Below are 21,296 nucleotides of genomic sequence, written 5' to 3' on the forward strand. Positions count from 1 at the left end.
GGGTTATGTTTGCAGTTTTAATGGAATAACAACGCAGCCCTTGTAGATTTTTTTTTTACTTAAGGGCTGTATAATGAGGGTTCATCCATATTGGTTTCAAACAGAACCAAGTGAGTCAACAACCCCATATTCATTAGTGTCATTGCTGGCCTGGTCCAAAGTATCAGATTATGCACGTGTTCATGCACTCAACAATAAGTTAACCAGCAAATAATATTTACTAAATGGCCTCATGATGGGATGATGGTGGCATTCGTGATCAGGAATAGCTGGCTTTATTGGAAGGACGCAAAGTTTATCCTCCTGGAAATACTTGAGACTAATAAAGAAAACAAGTTAGGATCTGATGAGGTTCAGTTGTGCACGCTTCATTTTAGCCTCTCAGATGCAGACCTGCTGCATTTGCAAGCCTACTAGACATAAAAACTGGAGGGGAGAAAAAAAGCGGGTAAAACTAGGCCAATAAAAGTCCCGAAGGCTTTGAGCTACAATATTTTGCATAATCAGAAGATCTGAAAGCAGGAGAGGGAAAGACCGCGAGAAATCTGTAATTAAATTAGCACATAAAGAAAATGAGGAGGAGAACGACTGAAAACACGAATCAGTTCCGTCAGAACAGAAGCAGAATGATTAAAGTCGATTACCGTCACGTGTTTTACTTCTGTTTCCTCTGGGGAGTCGGAACACACACACACACACACACACACACACACACACACACACACACACACACACACACACACACACACGTTCAGCTGGAGTCATCAGGGAGGGCGTCCCTTTGAGTGGGGCTTCGAAGGAAGAGGAGGAGGGGTGGTGAAGAGAGAAACCTCCGACTGAAGTTCAGCCTCCGTCTTCCTCCTCCGCTCTTCTACGAGGAGACGTTCACCCAACAAGTCTGGCCGTTCAGCGGGGGGAAAATGCTTTTTCTTCAGGCTATTTTGAAGAGAAGGCTTCTACAGAAAGGTAAAACGAAACCCTTCCTTGTTTAAACTTTCTCCACATCCTTTTCTGTTCACAACGCGATCGTGCCTGGGGACTGCAGACAGATTTGGGTTGTCAGGACTTTTCTGTACTTGTTGGATCCATTTGAAATCCTCAGAAAACAAATCTTTCTGGTTTCTGTGTGCAAGAGCCAGCGCTTAATTAGAGCTTTTTGTGAAGGATTTTTGTTTTCTTTCTTATATCATTTTGCCAGTTTGGAAGTTTGTTTGTTTCACCATTATAGTATATGACATAAACCTTGTTTCTGTGCAGGAAAAGGTGACTAAATGTGGTGGGCTGCAACACCATGAGACCACTGAGCATTTTTCCTGACTGGCTCTCATGGTGCAGAACTGTGCTTGGTGGCTGTGCTTTTGCATTCTTTTTGTTGTGTCCCTAATGAGACCTTTGATCCTATGATTTAACTCTGCTGTAGGAGCTGTTTATAATTTGCAGCCTGTTGTTTTATTTATTTACTTATTTATTTTTGGTAGGGACTCGATCAGATTCCTCTATCCCTCTCAGGCTGATTTATTTATGAGTCTGGAGATGTGTTGCTTTGATGTGAAGCCTGGAAACGCAGTAGAGAAGCTGCCAACGGGGACAAAACGCCTTCTATCGGCCTGTCAGGGAACGCTGCTTCCCACCTTGGGATCACTATAACAGTCTGGAAAACCGGAATTAAAGTTGCATATTCCTGGTGTTGCTAATCCTGCTGAGTTTTCTCTGTCACCATTTCATCACATCAAAGTCTGACAGACACCAGAGCATTGTGTCGTTCTGACATATTGATAAAATAAAACATTTATTTTTAGGGTAGAACCCAGTTTACAGCAAAAACTATGGATGTTTACCTTTCTAAAGCATTCAGGAGGTTCTCCCATTAAGTTCTACTCTTAAGTGGGGTTGTGTGGGAAAGTTACGGATGATTAATATGTTCCCTGTAGCAGATATATCTTTGAAAAACCTCAGTTTGGAGAAATACAGAAACAGGATAACAACATGTCAAAGTGGGCCAGTTAAAAACAAGTCTTGTCTGTGTGTCTACTTGTCTAGATTATATATATATATATATATATATATATATATATATATATATATATATATATATATATACATACATACATACATACATATATATATATATACATACATACATACATATATATATATATACATACATACATATATACATATATATATACATACATACATATATATATATATATATATATATATATATATATATAGATGTGCGTGTGTGTGTATATACATATATATGAATGAGAGAGAGAGAGAGAGAGAGAGAGAGAGAGAGAGAGAGAGAGAGAGAGAGAGAGAGAGAGAGAGAGAGAGAGAGAGAGAGAGAGTAATCTAACACACTCATTCTGTCAGACCTCCCAGATCTGCAGGTTAACTTGTGAAATCACAGAACTGGTGGAGACAAAAATCAGCAGCAAAACTTAATGATTTCTATCTGTTTTTCTTTACAGAAGTGAAATCCTAAACATTCTGGTATAAAAGGTTAAAAAGGCTTTTTTGTTGTTGTTGACAATAACAAGAGAACTCAAATTTAATCCTACCTTGCCATTTTGCATGGATTTGCTTTTTCAAACCTGGGACTGATTCTGATTAATAATATTTCTGAAATATGGGATTTGTGTCTGATTCAACTAGCATAAAAATCAACAAGTGAACTGTAAAAACTCCAATGGGGCATTTTAACCTTTGCATCTTACATAACTTTGAGAGACAGCAGCATGTGTTTATTTTTAGAAGTAATGTGATTTATTATTATATTTTTGTTTGTTTGTTTATTATTATTATTATTATTATTATTATTATTATTATTATTATTATTTTGCCTCATTCATCTTGGTCTTGTTTCCTGTTTGTTATTTTTTCTTCAGTCATCTCCTCCATTCCTCCAAATTCATAATTCTTTTGAATGAAATGTGACATGGTATAGATTCCCTACTCAGCGCAGATACAAAGCATTGCCTTTCAGATTTACAGATTTAATATAAAAATGCAGCCTTAGCTACTTCTGACCCAAATCTATCTTTAATGAACGGCGTTGCATCTGGGAAAAGTCCTTAATTATTGTTGTGTAGAGCACTGGCTTTATAATCGACATGTGTTTGCAAACTTTCTGAAAGAAACTGAATAATCTTTTAACTTTAATTTGAATCTCGAAGTCGCCTCTGTCTTCCTGGCTGTTTTCTTACATTCATCTCTTTTTCTTTTTCTCCTCTTTACATTTCCTTTCCTCCTCTCCCCTCCATCTCTCCTCTCAGCAATGCAGATGTGCTTTCTTTGATTTTGTCACCAGAGATTAATTAGTACTTTATTATGAGTCCTATATTTATACCTCCAGCAGAAGGAGAGCAAGGAAGATGGAGAGACAGAAAGAGAGGAATGGGGTGGAAAAAGAAGGAGGAAGGGAATAAGGAGGAGAAAGCAGAACCTTGGTGAGGTGAGGAAGAAAATGAGCTACAAGTGAAACTGAAGGACGAAATTAATAAAGATGTTTGAAAAGGGAAACGGGCAGAAAAAAACAACAAATCTTTGAAGGCAGCAAAGGTAAGAAGCCAGAACGGCTCACTGCCCTTTGAACAATAGCTCAGAAAACAATAAACAGCTTTTATTTACAGAATCTGAGGGTAAACATGTGACCTCAAAAAGTTGGAAAATGCTTCAAAAGAATGTCCATCGTTGTTTCTGAAGACAGAGAAAAAGATGGAGGGAGAGGAGGGAGAGGAAGATTGGAGTGACGATGAAAGGATGTGGAACGTGACGTGAGAGAAAATGCTATTTCAGATTCTGTAACTCAAAACTGGAGAGGCGGAGGTCAGGGGTCATCGACAGTTCAGCAGCAATTTCGTCAGAAATCTGGAAAACTTCGTGGAAACGTCTCTCTGAGAAGGCATCAGCGGTTTGTGTTTTGGTTTTTGGTTTATTAATCTAAGCACTTTTAATTCTTTGCTTGCTGATTGTTTTGTTTGACTCAAGTTGTCTGAGCTCACCCTGCACACTTGTCCTCCCTCCGTTGGTCAGCTGGTGTCCATCCTGTCTCACTCCACTGCTGTCCTGCGTGAGTTTCTGTTTGCATGCATTTATTTTTATTTTTCCTATTACTGATCAGCTGCACTTTAACGTGAAAAGTTCTGCGTTCATCTTTGTTTACAACTTGGCAAATTTATGAAACTGGGATTGAAAATGTTCACACTAAGAAAGCTAAGATTACAAATCGATCCTAACAAGAATAAACTGATACCAAACAAACACAAACAAAAGGCTTTTATTAAACGAGAATTTTATTAAAATTCAGAAATGAAGGTGTTTTGAATTACCTTTACATGCTTCACGTTTCATGGGACACTTCTGAAGAAGACCGCAGACGATGGTCGAAACACGTAAAGGTAATTCGAAACACCTTCATGTCCGAAGCTAAAATAACCTCGTTTAATATTTAAAAAAAGGACATAATGAAGATTTTAAAGGACAAACAAAAGGCCTCCATCAAAATCACAGAAGAAGCCCTAAACATCAAAAGAAACAGATGAACGTGTGAATCATGTGATGCAAGTAAAGCAGCACCAGGAAAATGTTTCCCTAGTGAGAATAATGGCCTCTTTGTTGAACCTGTTTTAGATTTTAAATCAATTTACACAATTTAAAAAAGCTATTTAAAGTAGAAAATTATTATTTGTGCCTTAAAGAATGAATAATTTCTTTAATTTTATGTTTTATGAGCACGATGAACAGATTGTGCACATCTGACACATTTTCTAGATTACGTTTGCTTGGCTGAGGTGATATCCAGCCACAGTTCACCATCCTGGTCCAAGTGATGATAGTCATCATCATCAGACCCAAAAAAAATGTACAACTCTGTTGCATAGCAACAAGGACGCAGCTCTCTTGGGCACCATCAGGAGCTTTCAAGCTCCCGCCCAGATGGAGCTCCTAAACGATGTCATCATATGTTTGACAGTTAAAATAGCTAGTGGTGTGATCAGAACCACCAGAGTGGATCTCTGCTGCCGTCAGCATCCACGCTGCAGCGTGGAGTGTAAGTTTTAACTTTGAAGATAGGCTTAAATCCACAGATTAATTTATGTTTCAGTAAATCTCTATGTTTAATCTGACAAATTACCATCAGAAAAATCCCCAGCTGATGTAGAGGTGGTTAAAGTTCCAAGTGAAAAGAATCCAGAGGAGTGTGCACATAAAAGAAACACAGTCATAAACTTCCCAGAGAGACCAGAGCGGCATGCAGAAGAGAGAAAAGACAAAAGTCTCTCAGAAGAAGAAAGAAACCAGTAATTCAGAGGCAGGTTGTTTGGAGCAGGATCTGAGCACCCAGCATTGTTCTGGTTTCATACAGATAATGATCTGATGTCTTCTAGAAGAGCTTCTAAATCCTCTCTCAGCTGCTTGAGTCGGCTGTCAGCGAGCACAAAACAACGCTGCTGCGGAATAAAAACCAACAGAGAATGAGATTTGAGGGGTTGAGGGACAAAGACAGAGTATCACATTTTTGGTAGTGTGGCACCATTACGTCAACGTGGGGTAGGAAAAGATCATGTGGGGGTGGAGGAGCTGGAGGGGGGGTCAGAGTCAGATCTAGAAGCTAATGATGGCGGGACTCTGTGGAAAATGGCACCTTTATAGTACAAGGGTCAGATTTGCATTCATCAAATATGAGAATAACTTCTGAGTGGATCTGACTTCATCTCAGCTGGATGTCAGAAGCTGCATCACATAAATCAAACAGCTTTGTAGCTTTTCATACCTTTGCTTTGTAAAAACGATCTTTAAATGGCTTTTTGACTCGAGCTGAGATGGAAATCTGAATCTGGAGCTAAAATGTGTTTTATGGGATCATCATTAATGCAACAATTCTGCTCTTATTTTATCTTCGGTTTGGGATTCCTTTTCAGTAACGACTGCAGTTTTGTAGCATGAATAGAATAATTTGATCGTTATCACAACAGAAACGGTAAAGAGGTCAGCTCTCACTACGGTGAGATGAGGAAGAAGAAAAACAATCCCTCAGACACCTGAGTGGTGCAGGTTGGTTTCAGCTCTGTGTGTGAAGCACCCACTCCGACAAGCAGGGCCCGGAGAAAAGGAAACGAGCAGAAACAGCATTTTTTAAAGAGGGAGAAACGAGAGAGTGAATTACAGACGGAGTGACAGGTAGGGAAGCTGGTGCTGCGGAGCGTCGTGATTCCACAGAGGAAGAGTGGAAAACAGATTTAGGATTCATTTGCATTTCAATCTTGGCCGACTTCTGGGCTGCAAATGCCAAATGATGTGAACTCTACACCTCTTCTGTAGCTCTGTTCCTCGTCTCATTCCATCTCTTAATCAGTTTCTCACTATTTTAATTTAGTTCTTTGATATTTGGACCCTTTATATAAAAACTACCTGGGCAGTATCATTCTACAGGGTCACCTGGAGGTCATGGATCAGTATTTATTACAGTTTTTTTCAATGGCTAAAACTCACAAAGCAAAAATGAGGCACGACGTTCACAACCTCTACTTCTGTTCCCAATCGCTTACCTCAGTTTATCACTACTTAAGATTTCCTTATCACATTAGAATTCTGATTTTCCTCTTTTACACTCTGATGTTGATTTCACATTATCTTGCTGTCAAAACACAGCGTACGATTTTCAGGTTTACACACGCTTCTCACATAAATTCTCAAAGCTTCAATCAACAACACAGAAATATTCAAATCTCTAAACTTTGTCTGGCGAGCAATTTGCGATCAGGAACTGCAGCATGAAAGGAGGCTTGATGCTCTGTTTTGTTTGATGAGCAATGGAGAACAGAGACAACAGACAACAGAGAAGGAGAGGGGTGTGTTTGGGAGGAGGAGGAGGAGGAGAAAGAGAAGGAGGAGGACGGAGAAGGGGAGGAGGAGGAGGAGAAAGAGAAGGAGGAGGAGGAGGAGGAGAAAGAGTAGGATGGAGAAGAAGAAGAGGAGGAAGAGAAAGAAGGTGGAAGGTGTACGAAAGGAATCCACAGAGCCAGGTCCCACTGCTTCAAGCCATGGAGGAGGCTTGTGGAGATGTGGCCTTTGAGGCCTGTCAGGGCTTCATGAGGCACTCGAGGCGGTACTTCCAGCACTGTTTGGACCAGAAGGACATCGCCTGTGTTGTTGACGAGGCCCTCTGGCCAGACAGAGACCAGAGGCATGATGATTATGCTTGAATGGGAGTGGGGGGAGGGGGTGGGGTTAAAAATAAAATGTTTTGTCTCAAAATTTCTGGATATTTAATGTTTGTCTATGAGAGAAGTGAGCATTGTAATAGATTCAGTGTGTTCCATTTCTCTAATTGTATTTTCAGTTTTGCTCTTCAGTGTTCTTTCCATGCTTGGTAGTGTTCAGCCAAAAGCTACCTGTGTTTATTCAATGAATGGTATGTGTGTGTCATGTGAAAATATGGCTGTGTTTACCAAATGAAAGCACGTGTTCCATTTTGTGAACATGTTACGAGATATGATAGCAGAGTTGTTTTGTAAAGCGATGCCAGGGTTTAGCAATTTGTGTGTGATGTTTAGGGTTTTGTGTGTGCAGTTTTGAAAGAAACGTACAGTTTTGAAAAATGCGTTTTAGCAATGGCAAAAAACTGTAATGTCCTCACTGCATCTTGCTTCCTTTTGTCCTGAAGTTTTTCCTTTTGGCTGGAACTGATTTTGTTTCTCTGCAGTCATTTGACTCGTTTTCTCCTTGGCCTATCTGCCATTCAGCACGCTCGCACACCTTCATACATCTACTGACCATCCAGCTGTTTAATCCCCCTCCTATGATTGGTTCTTGGTTGTCATGATATATGTATATATATATATATATATATATATATATATATATATATATATATATATATATATATATATGCATACATGTAAAAAACTATTATATACACTGTTATCTATCTGTATATCTACTATCTATTACATGTATATATATATCATCGTCTTCCTCCGCTTATCCGGGTCCGGGTCGCGGGGGCAGAATCCCAACTAGGGAGCTCCAGACTGTCCTCTCCCCAGCCTTCTCCACCAGCTCCTCCGGAAGGACCCCAAGGCGTTCCCGGACCAGATTGGAGACGTAACCTCTCCAATGTGTCCTGGGTCGACCCGGGGGCCAGGACATGCCCAAAACACCTCCCCGGGGAGGCGTCCAGGAGGCATCCTGACCAGATGCCCAAACCACCTCAACTGTCTCCTTTCGATCCGGAGCAGCGGTTCTACTCTGAGTCCCTCCCAAATGTCTGAGCTCCTCACCCTATCTCTAAGGCTGAGCCCGGCCACCCTACGGAGGAAACTCATTTTGGCCACTTGTATCCGTGATCTCGTTCTTTCGGTCATTACCCAAAGCTCATGACCATAGGTGAGGATTGGGACGTAGATCGACCGGTAAATTGAGAGCCTGGCTTTCTGGCTCAGCTCCCTCTTCACCATGACAGATCGGCTCAGCGTCCGCATCACTGCAGATGCCAAACCAATCCGCCTGTCGATCTCCCGATCCCTCCTACCCTCACTCGTGAACAAGACCCCGAGATACTTAAACTCCTCCACTTGAGGTAGGACCTCTCCCCCGACCCGGAGTTGGCAAGCCACCCTTTTCCGGTCAAGAACCATGGTCTCAGATTTGGAGGTGCTGATCCTCATCCCAGCCGCTTCACACTCGGCCGCGAACCTACCCAGCAAGAGCTGAAGGTCAGAGCTGGATGAAGCTAGGAGGACCACATCATCCGCAAAAAGCAGAGACGAGATTCTCCTGCCACCAAACTCGACACACTCCACACCACGGCTGCGCCTAGAAATTCTGTCCATAAAGGTAATGAACAGAACCGGTGACAAAGGGCAGCCCTGGCGGAGTCCAACCCTCATCAGGAACAGGTCCGACTTACTACCAGCTATGCGAACCAAACTCACGCTCCTCTGGTAAAGGGACTAAATGGCCCTTAACAGAAAGCCACCCACCCCATACTCCTGGAGCGTCCCCCACAGGACATATACAGTTGTGGTCAGAAGTTTACATACACTTGTAAAAAATATAACATAATGGCTCTATTGAGTGTCCCGTTATTTCTAAAACTCTGATTTTTCTCTGATAGAGTGATTGGAACAGATACTTCTTTGTCACAAAAAACATTCATGAAGTTTGGTTCTTTAATGTCTTTATTATGGGTTAACAGAGAAAAGTGATCACATTTGCTGGGTCACAAATATACATACAGCAGTGCTAATATTTGGTTACATGTCCCTTAGCCATTTTCACTTCAATTAGGCGCTTTTGGTAGCCATCCAGAAGCTTCTGGCAAGCTTCTGGTTGAATCTTTGACCACTCCTCTTGACAGAATTGGTGAAGTTCAGTTAAATTAGATGGCTTTCTGACATGGACTTGTTTCTTCAGCACTGTCCACATGTTTTCAATGGGGTTTAAGTCAGGACTTTGGGAAGGCCATTCTAAAACCCTTATTCTAGCCTGATTTAGCCATTCCTTTACCACTTTTGATGTGTGTTTGGGGTCATTGTCCTGTTGGATCACCCAACTGCGCCCAAGACCCAACCTTCGTGCTGATGATTTTAGGTTATGTTGAAGAATGTGAAGGTAATCCTCCTTCTTCATTATCCCATTTACTCTCTGTAAAGCACCAGTTCCATTGGCAGCAAAACAGCCCCACAGCATAATATTCCCACCACCATGTTTGACTGTAGGCATGGTGTTCTTGGGGTTAAAGGCCTCACCTTTTCTCCTCCAAACATATTGCTGGACATTGTGGCCAAAAAGCTTTATTTTTGTTTCGTCTGACCACAGAACTTTCCTCCAGAAGGTCTTATCTTTGTCCATGTGATCAGCAGCAAACTTCAGTCGAGCCTTAAGGTGCCGCTTTTGGAGCAAGGGCTTCCTTCTTGCACGGCAGCCTCTCAGTCCATGGAGATGCAAAACACGTTTGACTGTGGACAATGACACCTGTGTTCCAGCAGCTTCTAATTCTTGGCAGATCTGCTTTTTGGTGATTCTTGGTTCACTCTTTACCCTCCTGACCAATTTTCTCTCAGCAGCAGGTGATAGCTTGCGTTTTCTTCCTGATCTTGGCAGTGATGAAACAGTGCCATGCACCTTATACTTACAAACAATTGTTTGCACTGTTGCTCTTGGGACCTGCAGCTTCTTTGAAATGGCCCCAAGTGACTTTCCTGACTTGTTCAAGTCAATAATTCGCTATTTCAGATCCATGCTGAGCTCCTTTGACTTTTCCATTGTAGCGTTTGTGGGCGTTTGTATCCAATGAGCCCTATTTACCTGGCCTAAGAGAAGTCACCCGCTGTAGTCACTCATAATCACTCACAAGAAGTTAAGAGGCCATGCTATGAAGCTCAGTTCACTGACACGTTTCTAAGTCACCAAAATTGTTAGTTCATGTTGCTGTATGTATATTTGTGACCCAGCAAATGTGATCACTTTTCTCTGTTAACCCATAATAAAGACATTAAAGAACCAAACTTCATGAATGTTTTTTGTGACAAAGAAGTATCTGTTCCAATCACTCTATCAGAGAAAAATCAGAGTTTTTGAAATAACGGGACACTCAGTAGAGCCATTATATTATATTTTTTACAAGTGTATGTAAACTTCTGACCACAACTGAGTATATATATATATATATATATATATATATATATATATATATATATATATATATATATATATATATATATATATATATATATATATATATGTATATATATATATATATATATATAATAGATAATAGATATATAGATGGATAATAGTGTATCTAATAGTTTTTTAATACAGTTATTGCAGCAAAAGACCCAAACCTAATTTGTAACATTCACACATAAGAACAAAAACCTAAATATGAGATTTAATTTCAAATTTAATGTTTGACTTCATGGAAACAATTTGATACATTTACAAATGAGCAATATAAACATGATATATTTTCATTTAACAAACCGAAAATCTAAGTGAGTCATGGTGGATGGCTGCATACTGAGCCAGGATCCTCTGTAGGTTTTTTCCTGTTAAAAGGGAGTTTTCCTCTCCACTGTTGCTGCATGCTTGCTTAGTATGAGGATTGCTGTAAAGACTCTGACACTAGTCAGTGACTCGATGCAAAGTTTCCTTACATAAGAACTAACTGGATGTTTACTTTGCGATTTCCCTTGAGACGACTCTTATCGTGCTTCGGTTAGATTTTGTGAACTGGTTCCTGCTGTGGATCTGATCGGGTTCAGAGTAAACTTCACTAACAACAGGTTCGGGTTTTAATCTCAACAACCTAAAGATGAATTGGTGTTAAATGTTCTGGATGTCAACAGTGATGTGTTTGAATGTTGCATCATTAACCCACAATGCATCTGTCCTGTTGTCTCTTAGCTGTGAAACTGACTTGGAGTCAGCTGAAAAGACATTAAAATGTTAGTTTTTGTTTGTTTTCCTTCATTTTCTGCATCCCTTTTTTGTCTTTTGTGTTGCTCTGAGACAGTGTTCTAGTCTCCATCTGTCCTCATTTGTGTCCCGCAGCGTGAGATGCCATTAGACAGAGAGAAACTGCTCAGCGGGAGGAAATATATACTCAGAGAGGAACGGGGACTTTAAAATGCCCAATAGGAGACAAAAATCCAATAAAGAGAAGTTAAAGTGGAACAACTGAGACATCTGATGATCAAAGCCGTCACTAAAGAGCACTTTTTAAAAGACACTTCCTGAAACTGATACATTTCCCTCCAAAATCTGCTGAATGGTAATCTCAGACTCGGGAATAGTCTGATTCCCAAAGAGTGATCTATAATGGATCAACTTATCCAGGACATGTAGATTGGTTTTGCACATCCTTAAAAAAAGCTGTTTTAGCTTCTCATGGTGATGTGTTTTCATGCTGCAGAGGTACTTAACTGTAAAGCTCCTCCCACTCCGACTGTTCCTGTTGTTTGTGTCCTTTTTACATAAAAACAATAGAATTCGAACAGTTCAGCACGGATCCATCTTTAAACTGACGTGTGTGTCACATGCTGGACGTCAAACACAAACTCCCTACACTGCCTTACCCATGAGGAGAGCAAAGCTCCTGTACTCTCATCTCAGGTGTTGTAACTTGTGACACATTTCAAACAGAAATGAAATTCGGTCATCCTCGCTGGTCACATGTCTGAAGTGACCTGTTGAGTTTCTCCTCCAAGTAACAGGAGACCTCCTGAAATAAGTATGCAGGAAAAGTCGGGCGACTACTTCATATGTAGACTCAGGGCATTCTGCCAGTTATTTGGCTTTGGTTGGCTAATTGCAGCACAGGTATTTCCCTCTAAAAATGTAACTTAAATTATTATTGCATGTTTTTACCTTCTCAAGTTTTAGCTTATTTAGAGGATCCAACAGAAGCACCTGGTAGCACCTCACTGCAAATCCCAAGAGCAAACTTCCATCCTAACTGCTGGAAAATAAAAGTATAGCTCTGATTGTTGCAGTGGTTGACAACTCTTCATCCAAATAGCTCTTAATGCATGTTCAGGTCAAATTTGTTCTCATATGATTAGCTAAATTTGCAGCTTCATACTTAAAAACAGCATGAGTGTGTGGATGTGAGGAGGCAGGACATCCAGTCCCACATCCTGAAAGCTCAGACTTTGTCTCCAAAAACACAACATGGCAGCGCTTTTGCACAACAACAACAAATGGAGGTGGAGTCTATGGTCATTAAGCATGAATCTGCACCAAGGGCAGTCAGAGTTCAAATCACTTAGAACATAATTGTCTACGATTTGTTGCTTTACACACTGAAAATATGATGATATATTTGAGATGTTACTGTTTGCAGAGATGCTGAAGCACACAGACTGGGTTCTGATGAAGTAAGTAGGTAATTAAGTAAATTGTATTTATATAGCACTTATCACAGACATAGAATCACAAAGTGATTCACATAGATCTAAACAAAAATAAAACAAAGTCATAAAATCATAAATAGATTAGCATCAGAAAAAATAAAGTCATCAAATTATAAATTTTCATAAACAGATGAAAGATTAAAATTTTGAGTTAAAAATAAGAAAACAAAGACAGGAGAGGACAAATACTTCAGTCATCTGCAAACAAATATTCCCCTTCACATAAATGTTATAATTGCATTTTTAATCATTATCAGTTTTGACAGAAGTTTAATTTCAGTGAAGACTTGTGTTAAAGTGTGTGATGCACATCAGAGATCTGACTGTCTGTGTGGTCGGGCAGTTGCTCTGCCTGCCCTTGTCTTTCACTGATGCAGATCTCAACCAGCTTCCTATTGGGCGTGTGTGTGTGTGTGTGTGTGTGTGTGTGTGTGTGTGTGTGTGTGTGTGTGTGTGTGTGTGTGTGTGTGTGTGTGTGTGTGTGTGTTTGTGTGTGTGTGTGTGTGTGTGTGTGTGTGTGTATGCGTGTGCGTGTGTGTGTGTGTGTGTGTGTGTGTGTGTGTGTGTGTGTGTGTGTGTGTGTGTGTGTGTGTCTGGAGGAGTGAACAGATGTGACTAATTTTCCTGACTACCTACTAAGCCTTTAAAGCACCTGCTTATATGTCTTCCCTCCTTTAAGTTAAATTTAATTTGAGGAAACCCTGCACAGCGTTTCTGCTCTGATCCCAAAGCCACCTTCTCACACACATTTTTTATTTCTCACCTCATCGGCACTTTTTTGCATCTTTTTTTCTCCGTTTGGGGCACCTCACACTCTTCAGGCAGCCCACTCGTTTGTCCTCAAAATCAGACACAGACAATCCGACGTGCTGAAAGTCTGATTTATGATCAGAGCAACCCAACATCCTTCTGAACTGAGTAAAGTATCTCAACACACAACACACGGCAAGAATATCTGACCAGATTATTTTGGAAGCCATTATTATAATCCAGCAGAAAATCGGGTCAAAAATGGACAGGGTTATCCTGCCGTGTCAGTTTCACCTGCTACCCATCACACCTCAGCTGTTCTAAAAAAAAAAAAAAAAAAGGTATCGGAGTGATCACAGCTTCGTTTTTTTGTAGACTTTATGAATACATCAACAAGTCCACTGACCAGCTGTGTTGATTCACATCTAAATCATTTCAACTGCAATACTCTCGTCACAAATCAGAAAAGAAAACCCAGGAAAGCAGATCGCTGGAGAATTGCAAGACCACACGTGATTTTGGTATCTTGCATGATAACATGCAGAAATAAAGATGGCGGCATGCATCCAAAAATGTCTGTGGTTTATTTTCTGTTGCATGTTACATTCTTTATTTTACTAGGCAAATGGAAATGTGCACATGACTTTTATTTTGAAAGTTTCCAGATGTTTTACACTGCTTTTATAATTGACTTTTTGTCTGACCCCATCTGATCTGCTGAGGTTGATGGGTTCTGGAAGCACACTGGAAATACACTCGAAGCCTACACTGGGACACTTTTTGCCTTCTGAGATGCTTTCAAACATAACGCCTTGTGGCAGATGGAAATGCTCACATCCACTTTAATGGCAGCTAATTGCTGCGTGCCCCTATGCAGACATTAAAAGATGCTTATGCATCTGGTGAAAAGGTCCAGTAAGAGAAGCAAAACTAACTAAATTCTTGGTGTTGAACTTGAGTCTGGACCACTCTGATTCCTTTCTAACAGTGGCTGTTATGGCTGGACAAGACTAAGTAACCGGAATCAGAACCTCAGCTGTTGTAAAGATGTGAGATTGAATGAATAGGGATGAATTTAGGTCAGGCTGTGCAGGGCAGACATCCTTCATGGTGAACTGGCCACGAGGGAGATGACGAGTGAGAGTAATCAGGTTTTTTAGTCTCCATCTTCACCCAGCCAACAGACAGATTAGGCTTCCAGCTATTTATTTTTTTATTTATTGAGAACCTCACTAGCTCCCACCATAGTGTAGAGCTATTCTTCCTGAAGTCTCTTCCATTTTCATTACAAATATTTTACACCCCCCCCCCCCCCCCCACACACACACACACACACACTGACAACAACAAACCCTAGAAGCTCCACAAATCATACTAGATCAATTGAAGTAATGATGTAAAAATAAGTTACCACACACTTCAGTGTTCATGTGAACAGTAATAGAAATACGTAAATACAGAAAGTTTACACAGAGGAATAAACATATCCAAGAATTAAAACTCACATCACATCACTTCCATAACAAACAAAAACTATAGAAGCTGTTATCTCAGTCACAATTGCAATTCATTGTGCAAAATGTTATGTTTAAACAAAAAAAGCTTTAACTTCTTTTGAAAACATCTTCTGTTATTCTCTAATAACAAAAATCCTGGTATGGCATTCCATGCAACCATGGCTCTGTAATAAACCACTCTTTGCATTTGATTTGTTCTGTAGCTTGGTAGTGTGCACCTTATTTTGCTTGTCTGTCTCGTCATGTAATCATGATTGAAAAAAATAATAACTTGTCATAAATTATTATAGGTATTTTTGTAGTTATTAGATTTCATATAAATGTTATCAGTGAATACTTTAGTCTACATTTCACTGTTAACCAGGCCAACCTATCATGCATCACACTTAAATTTGTTCTGCAAATACAACCCAGAACAATTCCTGCAACTTTATTTTGTGCCACTTGTAACTTATATAAATTCAATTCACTTGTATTAGACCAAATAACTGATGCATAATCTAAATGAGACAGTACTAATGTTTGAACTAAAGTTTTTATCAGCAACCGAGGAATAAATTTACAACAATAATTGATTGTGGCCATGCTTCTTCAAAGTTTCTGCAAGACCATTTATTTGACCAATCCATGGCAATCTATAATCCACAATTACCCCCAACAATTTTGCTTCTTCTACTTGCTCCATCTCTGTATTATGGGTTAGGGCAGTGCAGTGCAGAGCAGTGGGTTACACACACACACACACACACACACACACACACACACACACACACACACACACACAGACAGACAGACAGACAGAGAGAGAGAGACAGAGAGAGAGAGAGAGAGAGAGAACCTAATCACGTTATCCTGCTGTGAGCTGAGGTTTGTTTGACCTTGTGGAAATTAAAACACCAGCTTCATTTTTAAATATTTAGTATTGATACAGATACAGATGTTTATTTCCTGCCCAAAATATTAAAAAAAAAAAGAAAAGAAAAACTATAACCTGAGCTGAGCAAACTAAAATATAATGAAGTAAGAATCCAAAGTTCTATTTAAGGGACGCGGGGTCCCAGAAGACAGAACGTGTATCGTTCATTCAGTAACACCTTTTAGGTCATAACAAATGTTTTTACATTCAGAAAAGGAACTGGAGCCCTAAAGGGAAACAGGAAAAAGGTCACACATTCATTTCTAACTGAGTGAATTATTGTGTTTCCTCTTCCTACCTCTCAGGGATTTTTTTATATATAATTTATTTACCTTTATCAGGGAAGAAAAACCAAATCTTGTTAACAGGATGTTTATTTCAGTTGTCAAAAGTAAAAAAATCTGGGACTGAGCTTCAAACGTGACCTCACATTGTGTCAAAAAATAACCAGTTCACAAGTGAGGCGTTTGAAAAAGATAAATGCCTAAATGAAGCTAAAACAGGCATTTATCAAAAAAAAGTGTCTCCACAAATAAAACATTTCTTTAACATGACAGACTTCATATTGCATCTCGTAGTTTTTAATCTGTCCGACCTCCTAGAACCTTCTTCTACCCTCCAGAACACAGACCTCCCCTGACTGCTGAGTTGTTGCCATCCTAACCATGAAACTGCCCCTGCATGCTCCATAGTGTCTCAGTATGTTTTAAAATCTAATTTATTTCAAATATATTTTTCCTAAATTAGTCTATCAGGTTTACTTCATTGGCGAATGCTATTTTAGGTAAATCTTGCCTGCTTTGTGTCACTTTGGTGAGCAGCAGCTGTTTTGAAGAGGTTTATAAATAAACTTGACTGTTTAATCCTACTTATTTAATCTCTGTTGCTCATTCTCCCACATGCATCTCTTTTTTTCATTTTACTGCACACTTTCTCTCTTCAAGGCACCTCTCTCGCTCCCTCTCTCCCTCCTGGGGGTTGTGTGGTTGTAACGTAAGCGCCAGTCATCTCTTATCATCTCTGCTGTATTCCCCGAGCGCTCGGCAGTCCACATCTCTCCCGCTGTCTCTTTCTCTCTCTGTCCTCCTCTTATCCGTCAGTGCCTGCCTCTCTTTACTCTGCTGTGGATGTTACTCTGAGAGGAAAAAGTCAATGTCTGCGGTCATGTTTTGTGGGCTGAGAAGAGACGTTGGGGCAAACGGTGTAGGTGAGTTTAAAGTCCAGGAGGAAGATTTTTGTTTTCGGGTGTCAGGATTTGTAGAACTCTTGGATCAGTGCTTTGTGGCTTCTTCTTGTTTAGATGCTCATGCCGTGTCGCTAATAAGCTCCAGGTGATGCTGTTCATAGATTTGCACCATTTTTATGCTTTCCTGAACCACTAAAATGGAAATATTTAGCATTTTGGAATATTTAACTGCATATTCACTTGCTTACTTTTATTTTTTACATAACATTCCCTGCAAACAGTCAACGTTGCATGGATGTGCAGATCATGTCTATATTGAGTCTGTCGGTCCAGACCACGTTTGTAGGACAACCAAACTAGGTCTTTGCACAGTGGGTTGTTGGTGCAAACACATAGTGTGCTATGGTAATCCTAAAAAAAATTGGGAGATTATAACCAAGTGTGTGCAGCCTTTGCAGCAACGCTATTGACCTTGTTGTTAATAAATCTCTTAAAGGTGGAAATATTAAGAGTCTTTAGGACAAAGCTGTCTTTGGAGATGGTGGGCGAGCCTCTTTGCACATTTAAATGAATACTTTGTGTGTTTAAAATAATTTAGGCAACACTTTACAACAAGGGTTATTTAATTAAAATTACTTAGTGCATTATTAAGCATTATTAAACTATGAAATTAAGTACAGTAATAACAACTGTTTAATATTAATGTTAACATGAAGTAATGCCCGGCCCTTCGTCCTAGCCTTAAGGACACCAATTGTACCGGTGTGTCTTATAATCTCGCCATGCCAGCATGGTGTTGTGGGAATTTTGCGGCATTTGCACCACCACGTTTGGTTGGAATATTACTACAACGCTGGTCTTGTGATTATTTATTACACCTTGGCGCAACAGAGGGTGGTGTCATGATCATGTGGTTACTGTCGGCTAACTATGTTAAAAATGAAAGAGCCGTAAGTTTCACTTAGTAAACAGAACCAGCTGAGACGATGAACAGGAGCGATGCAGCACTCCAGAAGCTTCTGTCCATAAGAGTTGGAGCTCAGGTCACCAGACTTGATTATGCCACAGTCCTGCCACAGCCTGACCAATTATAAATAACCTAAGACTCGCCGATGCCACCACAGTTAGCATGATTTATTTTACGTTATTGCGTGAGTTGGAAGCAAAGTAATAAGACATGTATGCATAACAGGAGTTGAACCATTATCCCATTAAGCTGCTGCTGTTGCCGGCTCTTTGGAGACACAAATTGTAGAAAAAACAGTTTAGCTTTGAATTGAGTTGAATTGAAATAAACAGCACTTTAGTTATGAAAATTGCATGGTTTTTTTGGTCACATTGTGATGTTACTCCAAACTAATTTTAACCTTAATGAAAATTTACTTCTTGCAATTTAGCCAAAGTTCTCTCTTTATTTTGCCATTTAAAGTTTGTCACTAACAGCTGAAGACCAGCGAGACTGATTTTAGTCCTCTACAGTGACTTTTGACTTTTAGAACTTATTGCAGTTGGGTATCAAGCAAACTTGGTTTTTAAAGCCAGCAGTATGGAAAAAGAAACAGGCAATTCAATCTTGTTACGATGAATGACCCTGTGAGAATGTATATACTTCACTCCATCCATCCATCCATCCATCCATTGTCTGAACCCACTTTGTCCACGTAGGGTTGTGGGTAGGTGCCTATCTCCAGCGGTCAATGGGCAATCAAGCGGGGTACACCCTGGACAGAGAGCCGGTCTATCGCAGTGTATATACTTCATAAAAGCATTTACCTAGTCAGATTATGTGTTGCCCTGCAATGGGCTAGCTCTCTGTCCAGGGTGTACCCCGCCTGATTGCCCGTTGACCGCTGGAGATAGGCGCCAGCCCCCCGTGACCCTACATGGACAAGCGGGTTCAGATAATGGATGGATGGATGGATGGATGGATGGATGGATGGATGGATGGAGATTATGTGTCCAAGATGCTCATTTTGCTGTTTGCGATCAGAAATGTCTTGTACTTCAGAAGGGAACAGAAAGAAAACAATTGTTTTAGGTTGTTAAAAAGTTAAAAATGAGAAACTTGCTGAGCTTAAAGTGTTGCCTCAAAGCAGTAATAGTCTTTACCTGGGAACTGCTGGATGAACCTCTAGCATTTTAGATGGTTTTGGTGCCAGAGAGAAGAGGAGCCTTTTGTCAGGCTCATTATTTGCAATGAGACTCGTGATCTGCACAAAAGATCCTGCATGAGATACGAGCAGTACTTTAGGCCTAGTTCTTCCTGATACGTGGCCCATTAGAGCAGCCAAGTTAACCGTATGGAGCAGGGAAATATTAATAAGGTGAGCCCATTTTCCATTTCACACCGCGACGAACTCAGTGGGAGCCACGTTCTCTGCAGTCGCCTCAGACACGAAGCCGATAACGGTGATAGGATATCGGAGCCAGATTCATTTTTTACTTTGTGGACATGCTCACTCTGAAAGGGTCACTGCACACTTAGTCAAACTTCTGCTGTGATTTAGAGGATTGAATGGAAAGTCTGATGAAAAAGTTGTGAAGAAAATCAGTGAAAATTTTAAAAATGAGCTTTTTTCCACTATAACAAATGTGTTCATGATTACATGACCTAATGAACACAATGTTTCACTCTTTTCTACATCTTGTTTATTCCTGCATGTAAATGGACAGGAACGATAAATGAGAGGTTTATCCCGCCGGCTGCTCAGGTTGATCGGTTTCTTTTTCCAAGCATTACTGGGCTGACTACGCGGCTTTAGTGCTGGTAAAGGTGCTGAATGTTATCATCACCTGAGCACGCAGCTTTCTCTGCTGTCCCCTACTAGCTCAATTTTCTTAATCTTCTTGTCGCCACAGTCCTGCAGTACGTGGTCTCTCCTGCCATCACATACATGCTGGGGATGTACCAAACACAAAGATGCATCTGATCATCGGAAATGCTTTCATTCATGAGAAACTGACTTGTTTAAAATTAGATTTTAAACCACAGAAGAAAACATTTCTCCCTTTGCACACCTCCCACTTTACAATTTTAGTCATTTAGGTAACGGTCTCACATTAAGCAGCACTGCAGGTGCTTCACAGCACAGCGACAGGGACATCATGTGACTCATTTTTGACGATGCAGTCTTCGTTACACACACCTGTCATTCTCATTTCCCCATTCCTTCAGTATCCCTTTGCTGCCCCTCCGATGAACTCGGAGTGACTGATGTAATTTTGCATCTGCAGAGTAGACATGGTGGCAGAAAGGGGCTAAGCTGCAACTTCAAAGCAGTTTTGATGTTTTCTTCTCTGCTCTACACCTGCCAAGCTGGTTTGTGTTTCATTGTTCTGGTTTTGTTTTTGCACCAAAGAAGTGCTTCATTGTTTTTTCACTGGTAATATAGTTTTCTTGTTGGAATGGGATTGTTTGGTGTTGTCGGAAGTTCAGGTGCCTTTGCTGCCATCTCATGAAACAGGAGGGCCCTGATCCATGTCCTGGAGGGCCACCTTCCATCATGTTTTAGTTGTTTCTCAGCTCCAACACACCTGTATCTGATTAACAGACTCCTGCAGAACTTGACGAGCTGCTGAACATGTGATCCAATGATTGAACCAGGAGTGTTGGCGCAGAGAAACACCCCCCCCCCCCCCCGCAAAAAAAGTGTTTGCGTTTTATTTTAATTTGAAATAAATGTTCTTCTTACATGTCTCCCTTCTTTCTGTTTTCCTCACACCTGTTGTATGTTGAGCAGGTTGTGTCTCTGCGTATAAACGTCTGCAAACGGCCGTGGTACCGCATCACCATCACTGCTGTTTGTTTTCTCAACACAAGATGTGGATTTTCTAACCAACTGGGCCTTTTTAAAGTTGGCTCTATTGCATCCTGCTGGCTAGTGCAGATTTGTTTCATAGACGAACTTGTGTTCTGGAAGTCTCCAGCTTGGATTACGTATTTTACTCTAGAAGCTGATGGGTCCTGTTTCCATCTCTCACGTTTAGAGATGATGTGC

At 40.4% G+C, this 21,296-nt stretch overlaps 1 protein-coding gene across 14 annotated transcripts in view; it reads left to right on the plus strand.

Annotated features, from left to right (window-relative positions):
* grip2b (glutamate receptor interacting protein 2b) overlaps positions 1-21,296 on the plus strand; it is a 217,787-nt gene that overhangs the window by 137,848 nt on the left and 58,643 nt on the right. For 2 of the 14 annotated variants that reach the window (XM_070549520.1, XM_070549521.1), the window contains exon 1: positions 305-966. The exons of 10 other annotated variants lie outside the window; for them this stretch is intronic. In XM_070549520.1, the coding sequence (XP_070405621.1) occupies positions 921-966 (46 nt within the window). In that variant the 5' untranslated portion in view covers positions 305-920. Of the gene's footprint in view, positions 1-304; positions 967-17,113; positions 17,320-21,296 lie in introns of those variants that run through there. 2 more of the 14 variants (XM_070549513.1, XM_070549518.1) reach the window with 1 other exon arrangement.

This window comes from Nothobranchius furzeri, chromosome 3 (assembly GCF_043380555.1).
Source record: "Nothobranchius furzeri strain GRZ-AD chromosome 3, NfurGRZ-RIMD1, whole genome shotgun sequence".
NCBI lineage: Eukaryota > Metazoa > Chordata > Actinopteri > Cyprinodontiformes > Nothobranchiidae > Nothobranchius > Nothobranchius furzeri.